Source organism: Camelina sativa, chromosome 20, assembly GCF_000633955.1.
Source record: "Camelina sativa cultivar DH55 chromosome 20, Cs, whole genome shotgun sequence".
Taxonomy (NCBI): domain Eukaryota; kingdom Viridiplantae; phylum Streptophyta; class Magnoliopsida; order Brassicales; family Brassicaceae; genus Camelina; species Camelina sativa.
The window spans coordinates 7,578,791-7,586,871 of record NC_025704.1 but is presented as its reverse complement, the minus strand read 5'-3'; the positions used below and the strand labels follow the sequence as shown (position 1 = coordinate 7,586,871).

At 41.0% G+C, this 8,081-nt stretch overlaps 1 protein-coding gene across 1 annotated transcript in view; it reads right to left on the bottom strand.

The window, feature by feature from the left end:
* Positions 1-8,081, bottom strand: part of LOC104769906 (protein DETOXIFICATION 14) — an 11,828-nt gene continuing 3,747 nt past the window's right edge. The window contains exons 2-7 of the mRNA XM_010494226.2: positions 6,252-6,564; positions 6,056-6,142; positions 5,908-5,964; positions 5,576-5,814; positions 5,280-5,485; positions 1-272 (exon numbers count right to left, since the gene is read on the bottom strand). Coding sequence (XP_010492528.1) covers positions 204-272; positions 5,280-5,485; positions 5,576-5,814; positions 5,908-5,964; positions 6,056-6,142; positions 6,252-6,564 — 971 coding nt within the window. The 3' untranslated portion in view covers positions 1-203. The remainder of the gene's footprint in view (positions 273-5,279; positions 5,486-5,575; positions 5,815-5,907; positions 5,965-6,055; positions 6,143-6,251; positions 6,565-8,081) is intronic.

The window sequence follows — 8,081 nt, the reverse complement described above, 5'->3', positions numbered from 1 at the left end:
TGATGGTCTTAGCTCCCATCCATTCACACTTGGAGCAAATCGTATATGATTAGGGAGTATAAATCTTTTGTAAAGGGGCTCGACCGCTAGAGGACAAAACTAATGTGAACATTCAATTCCTCATTACTATTCTTGAAAACAACAGCACAAGTAAACACACACGACATTTAATGGAGAAGATGGTGATTGAACTTTTGATTAGTTTAGCTGATCACTTCATTATCTTGCTCTTCAAACTCATCACCCATAACTCTTTCTCTAGCCTTTCTCGCCTGCCCACAAATATCATTAATTCATACAAATATCAAAACACATCACTTTCACTTTTACTTCCGAAACCTACTATTTTAACATCTGTAAAGGACATCACTCTCGCTTTTACTTTCCAAACCTACTAATGAATTAACTATAAGATCAAAGACTTGAAATAAAAGAATATCTTTTCTTATTGATTTAGAAAACTTCTCAAAAACTAAATCTCTCAAGTCACATAGAACACCTCTCTATTGACCCTTACATATATATAGTGAATTAGACAACTCCTAATTCTAATAGGATTATAACACAAAGCCTTATCTAAATAAGCTTTTCCTTATCTAAATCTTGTTTGTGTATCCTTGACCCTTATCTCCTTAAGTTCCCCCTTAAGAGATTACTTCTATCACAAGTTGGAATTATCCAACATTCTCCCCCTTAATTCCAACATGAACTATGGGAAGCTTGATCTCTTCAACTCCAAGTAAACTCCTCATTTCCTTGAACTTAATCCGTCCTAGAGGTTTTGTAAGAATGTCGGCCTTCTGTTCTTCTCCTGGCACATGATCAACTTCAATTTGATCATTCTCTACACATTCTCGAATGAAATGATACTTGGCGAGCATGTGTTTTGTTTTCCCGTGAAAGACTGGGTTCTTGGTTAAAGCTATGGCTGCCTTATTATCAACTCTAAGCAGGATCTTCTCTCCTTGTAAGCTTAGTATCTCACTCAGCAACTCTTTCACCAGATAGCTTGTTTGGCAGCCTCCGTAGCGGCCATGAATTCTGCTTCACACGATGACAGTGTCACAGTCGGTTGTTTCTGTGTTGTCCAAGTAATAGGTGACGATCCGTAGTAAAACACGTGACCTGTGGTACTCCTCCCATCATCAATATCAATGTTGTGACTGCTGTCACTATACCCAGTAATTTTCCTCAATCCATCTTTCCTGAAAAACAAACCATAGCTTGTTGTTCCTCTTAAGTACCTTAGAACATGTTTAATAGCCTGTCCGTGAGAAACTCTTGGACTCTGCATATAACGGCTAAGGACACCAACAGCAAAGGACAAATCCGGTCTTGTGTGGAGAAGGTATCTCAAACACCCAATGGTTCTTCTATACCTTGTAGCATCTATTTCTTTCTCTTTCTCTGCTTTTGACAAACTCTGTCCCGGCTCCATCGGTTCATGAGTTGAATTGCAGGAACCCATTCCTGCATCAATAAGAATCCCTTGAGCGTATGCTTCTTGCTTGATTCTTATTCCATCTTTTCCTTGAAAAACTTCTATGCCAAGGTAATATGTTAGCTTCCCCAAATCAGACATCTCAAACCTCCTTGACATGTCTTCTTTAAACTGCTTAATGATCTTGAGTGAAGTCCCTGTTACAAATAGATCATCAACGTAGATGGCTACAATCAAGAACTCATTCTCCTCCTTCTTACGGTACACCGTTGGTTCCTTCGCACATCTCTTGAAGTTCATTGTCTTAAGAACTTGATCAAGTTTTAAATTCCAAGCTCTAGGGGCTTGACGCAGTCCGTATAAAGCTTTGTGAAGCTTATATACTCGATCCTCTTCTCCCTTCTTCTCAAACCCCTCAGGTTGAGTAACATAGACCAATTCCTTTAGTTCACCATTGAGAAAAGCTGTCTTCACATCTAGGTGGTGAATCTCCCAGCCTCTTGTTGCTGCAAGTGCTATCAGTAGCCTAATAGTCTCGACCCTTGCTACCAGAGCAAACACCTCGTCGAAGTCTATGCCTTGTTGTTGCACATACCCTTTTGCAACTAGCCTCGCCTTGTACTTATTCACCGAACCATCAGCCTTCCTTTTGAGTTTATAGACCCACTTAACTCCTATAGGTTTAACTCCGATTGGTTTATCCACAAGCTCCCATGTGTTGTTCCTTATGATAGAATCTATTTCAGCTTTCATAGCATCAATCCACTCTTTTATCTTTCCAGCGTCAAGATAATTCTCTGGTTCTCCATCGATTGTTAAGAACAACTTGCAACTTTCTGCTTCTGCAAACAAGACATAATCATTCAGATGGCATGGTTTTGTTACCACACGACCAGACCTGGTCACCAAGGGTTGTACTACTTCAACTTGTGGCTGTACTACTACAACTTGTGGTTGAACTTGGTTTTAGACAATCGCATCACCCTCATTATCTTCTTCTTCCTCTTGATTACCATGATTAGCATGTTGGTCTGCATTTTGCTGGTCGTTTTCTTGACCATTGTCATGTCCGCCACCATCTTCTATAAAACCTTCTTGAAAAAGCCTAAACATACCAGGTTTTCCATCATCTGACTTGTTTCTCGTAGATGACCAATCCCAAGTCTTACTTTCATCAAAAATCACGTCTCTGCTGACAACTACTCTCTCAGCAATAGGATCATAGAGTCTATAGGCCTTAGAACCTGGTTCTGTTCCAAGGTTAATCACTCTCCTCGATCTATCATCCAGCTTCTTCAATTGTGGTCCATTGATCTTTGCGTATGCGACACAACCGAGCACTCTCAAGTGTTCTATGTTTGGTTTCTTGGACATGAAACATTCATAAGGAGTTTGACCATTTAGTGCTTTTGTAGGAACTCGATTAATGAGGTAAGTCGAGTGCCATACAGCTTCTCCCCACATATCATTCGGAATCAACATCCCCTTCATCAAACTTCTTGTCATCTCCATCAAAGTGCGGTTCCTTCTCTCAACCACACCGTTCTGTTGATGCGTATACGGCGCTGTTAGGTGTCTGGCTACACCATTCTCCTCACAGAAACGATTGAACTCTCCTGAGGTAAACTCTCCTCCTCTATCGGTTCTGAAAGTTTTGATAGCTAAACTACTCTGTTTCTCGACAAACTCCTTGAAGCGTTTAAAACGAACAAATGCTTCACTTTTTTCCCTAAGCAACATTGTCCACATATACCTAGAGAAATCTTCAATTAAGACAAAGACGTAGCGGTTGTTAGCGGGTGTTGAAGGTGAAATCGGACCACACAAGTCTCCATGTACCAGATCCAAAGGCTGTGATGCACGGAAACTTGCTTTTCCTGGGAACGATCCTCTTGTCTGCTTCCCAGCTAAGAACACCTCACACATACCCTGCTCGTGTATAATGCTTGGCATACCTTCAACCATATCCTTCTGTACCATGTTCTTCATAACATTGAAACTGACATGTCCTAACCGAGCATGCCAACGCCGTGTAGCCTCATCACTGTCGATCTGTAGACACATCGGCAAACTAATCTCCATCGGGGTCTTGTACAAGCGATTTGGTGATCTGATAACTCTTACAAGCAGCCGTCCACATGGGTCTAGAAGTGTTAGAAAATCCTTCTTCATGTTCACCTCACACCCTTCTTCTGTTGCTTGTCCTAAACTCAATATGTTGTGTTTGAGATCAGGTATATAATAAATCTCTTTGAGTGCTTGTATTTCTCCTGTTTTGCAAACAAAGTTAATAGTTCCCTTCCCAACAATGTCAACATATGAGCCATCACCAAACCTCACTTTCCCCTTAATCCTTTCATCCAAACTGCAAAAGAATTCTCTGTTTCCTGACATGTGATTACTTGCTCCATTATCTAGATATCAAATACTTGCATTGCCTTTGTTGATATCGTAGTTCTCCGGAATCACCTTGTCTTCATTGAGGAAAACAACTTCGTGCATATAGAGTCCATCTGCTTCTTGTGTCTCATTTAGGTTTGACTCTTGATTATGATTCTGTATCGGCTTGTTGGTGCAAGTCGTCGCATAGTGTCCAGGTTTGTCGCATCTCCAACAGATTACTTTGGATAAATCCTTCTTCTGTTGTTTTTGATTCTCTTCCGTGGTTTCTCCTCCTTGGTTTTGGCTGTTGAATCTCCCTCGACCCCAGCCTCTACCGGAACCACCTCTGCCAGAGTTACCTCTACCGTAGTTGCCTCTGCCTCTGGATCCTCCTCTAAAACCTCCATATCCTCCACGATTATTAGAGGTGTTAGTAAACATCAGCTTGCCTTGGTCTTCGACTGTCTTTACTTCGCCAATTCGTTCTTCATAAGCCTTTAACCTCCTAACTATGTCTACAAACGGTGTTGTGTTTAAGTCGAGGACTTGCTCTAGGGAGGCTACCATGTGTATAAATTTTTCTCTAGGTAAGCCTGTTAGAAACTTCTTTACCAACTTTGGTTCTTCAATGGTCGCTCCCAAAGAAGCTGATTGCGATGCAAGCCCTGAAATATTGCCTGCAAAGTCATCCACCGAATCTGTTTCACTCATCTTCAAACGTTCTAGTTCTGCTAACAAGGTTTGAAGTCTTGCCTCAACACGCTCCGCTCCTTGGTGACGTGATCGGATGGCTCCCCCAAGAGATTTGGCTGAATCTTGCTCTCCTATTTGCAAGATAAGTGACTCTGGAACAGACTGAAACAGAAGTGTAGTCGCATTCGTTCTTCTTTTCATCTGTGGATCCAGGTTCAATAACATCCCATACCTCGCTGACTCGAAGTATGATCTTCATCCTCATCGACCAAACTGTGTAGTTGGTCGGTGTGAGTAACGGACATTGGATCGATGGTGCTCCAAGATCCTTCGTTCGTAATGGTGGATTTGCTTCAGCCGCCATGCTTTTTCGTAACTCTTCTCCACCAGTTTTAGTTCAGAAGCACAACCTTGCTCTGCTACCAAATATAAGATCAAAGACTTGAAATAAAAGAACACATTTTCTTATTGATTTAGAAAACTTCTCAAAAACTAAATCTCTCAAGTCACATAGAACACCTCTCTATTGACCCTTACATATATATAGTGAATTAGACAACTCCTAATTCTAATAGGATTATAACACAAAGCCTTATCTAAATAAGCTTTTCCTTATCTAAATCTTGTTTGTGTATCCTTGACCCTTATCTCCTTAAGCTCCCCCTTAAGAGATAACTTCTATCACAAGTTGGAATTATCCAACATTAACCATGAGATCAACATGTGTATAAAAGGACATTACTTTTACTTTCACTTTACTAACCTGTTGTTTCCAGTTGGTGAGGATGACGATAAGACCGAGCAAAACCGCTTGCACAAAGGACCCAACTGTGATCCCAATCCAGAGTCCTCTTCCTCCCATTTTAAACCTAAAAGCTAATAGGATAGCAGTTGGTATGCCACAGAGATAGTATGCAGCTAGGTTCACATAAGCCCCTATATCTTGCCTCCCTGATCCTCTAGCCACACCTGCAATCCCAAACCCCTTCATTAACACATTGTTGATCCTTAAAACTAGTTTCTTAATGAATTTTTAACATTATAGAAGGAGACTCTAACCCGAAAGAACCCCGTGAAGGGCAGTAAATATGACCGATAAAGCAACCAGCGGAGCCATTGATCTTACATAATCCACAACTTCGATTTCAGAGCTGAATAGGTAACCAAATACGTTTCTTGCTGCAAAAACTATTGCACTCACCATTATTGATTCTACACCTGTAATAACCATCGCTGTATAAACCGCCATTCGAGCTTGTTTCGGGTTTCCAGCTCCTAACTCGTTTGCTACTCTTGTACTGCAACGCCAACAACAGCAGAGAGAAGGGTCTTAGGTTCAAAGATAGATATGTCCTATTTTGCAAAATTGGGAAATTGAGAAAAGAAAGAACCTTGCTGCTGCGCCTAGACTCTCTGGTATTTGGTACAAGGAGGAGATTGTTGATAGACTGATAAAGAAGGGACAAAACAACAACTGAGTTGTATGTATGATAACGATCCATTCCAAAACAAAGTCATTAGGATATAATAAAAACATACCACACCGAGAGAACAGAGGTTTCTAGCTTCGGATTTGGTAAAATTCCTGAAAGCATGACTAAAAACTCGAATGACCACCACTCGAGGCTAGTTCAATACCAAAAGAAGAGACAAAGATTCTCAAGTCAAGACTCAACTGTCAGTAACTCTGTAACCAAACCAACAAAAAGAGGCAAGAAGAGAAGTTTTATATTACCAAATCATAGAGGCAGATGGGATTCCAAACCGGAAAAACTCTCCCATTCCTTCAAACAAACTCATGGAGATGGGAGCACGGCTCTTGCTACAGCTGGAAGAAAACGTCATGTACAATCCAAGAACGGTCACGTTTAACCAGTAAGAAACACCTATAGCAATAGCTGCACCGAGGCTCCCAAGCCCAAACTTAAAGACCAAACTCCAGCAAAGGACAACGTGAACACAGACAGCAGAAATTGAACTCATAATCAACGGCAAAATCAGACTCTGTGCTTGGAAAAATCTAACAAGCGGCTGCAAAGTAGCATAACCAAAGAGCGCAGGTATGAGCCAAGTTGCAAACTTTCCAGCTNATTGCCTGCAAAGTCATCCACCGAATCTGTTTCACTCATCTTCAAACGTTCTAGTTCTGCTAACAAGGTTTGAAGTCTTGCCTCAACACGCTCCGCTCCTTGGTGACGTGATCGGATGGCTCCCCCAAGAGATTTGGCTGAATCTTGCTCTCCTATTTGCAAGATAAGTGACTCTGGAACAGACTGAAACAGAAGTGTAGTCGCATTCGTTCTTCTTTTCATCTGTGGATCCAGGTTCAATAACATCCCATACCTCGCTGACTCGAAGTATGATCTTCATCCTCATCGACCAAACTGTGTAGTTGGTCGGTGTGAGTAACGGACATTGGATCGATGGTGCTCCAAGATCCTTCGTTCGTAATGGTGGATTTGCTTCAGCCGCCATGCTTTTTCGTAACTCTTCTCCACCAGTTTTAGTTCAGAAGCACAACCTTGCTCTGCTACCAAATATAAGATCAAAGACTTGAAATAAAAGAACACATTTTCTTATTGATTTAGAAAACTTCTCAAAAACTAAATCTCTCAAGTCACATAGAACACCTCTCTATTGACCCTTACATATATATAGTGAATTAGACAACTCCTAATTCTAATAGGATTATAACACAAAGCCTTATCTAAATAAGCTTTTCCTTATCTAAATCTTGTTTGTGTATCCTTGACCCTTATCTCCTTAAGCTCCCCCTTAAGAGATAACTTCTATCACAAGTTGGAATTATCCAACATTAACCATGAGATCAACATGTGTATAAAAGGACATTACTTTTACTTTCACTTTACTAACCTGTTGTTTCCAGTTGGTGAGGATGACGATAAGACCGAGCAAAACCGCTTGCACAAAGGACCCAACTGTGATCCCAATCCAGAGTCCTCTTCCTCCCATTTTAAACCTAAAAGCTAATAGGATAGCAGTTGGTATGCCACAGAGATAGTATGCAGCTAGGTTCACATAAGCCCCTATATCTTGCCTCCCTGATCCTCTAGCCACACCTGCAATCCCAAACCCCTTCATTAACACATTGTTGATCCTTAAAACTAGTTTCTTAATGAATTTTTAACATTATAGAAGGAGACTCTAACCCGAAAGAACCCCGTGAAGGGCAGTAAATATGACCGATAAAGCAACCAGCGGAGCCATTGATCTTACATAATCCACAACTTCGATTTCAGAGCTGAATAGGTAACCAAATACGTTTCTTGCTGCTAAAACTATTGCACTCACCATTATTGATTCTACACCTGTAATAACCATCGCTGTATAAACCGCCATTCGAGCTTGTTTCGGGTTTCCAGCTCCTAACTCGTTTGCTACTCTTGTACTGCAACGCCAACAACAGCAGAGAGAAGGGTCTTAGGTTCAAAGATAGATATGTCCTATTTTGCAAAATTGGGAAATTGAGAAAAGAAAGAACCTTGCTGCTTCGCCTAGACTCTCTGGTATTTGGTACAAGGAGGAGATTGTTGATAGACTGATA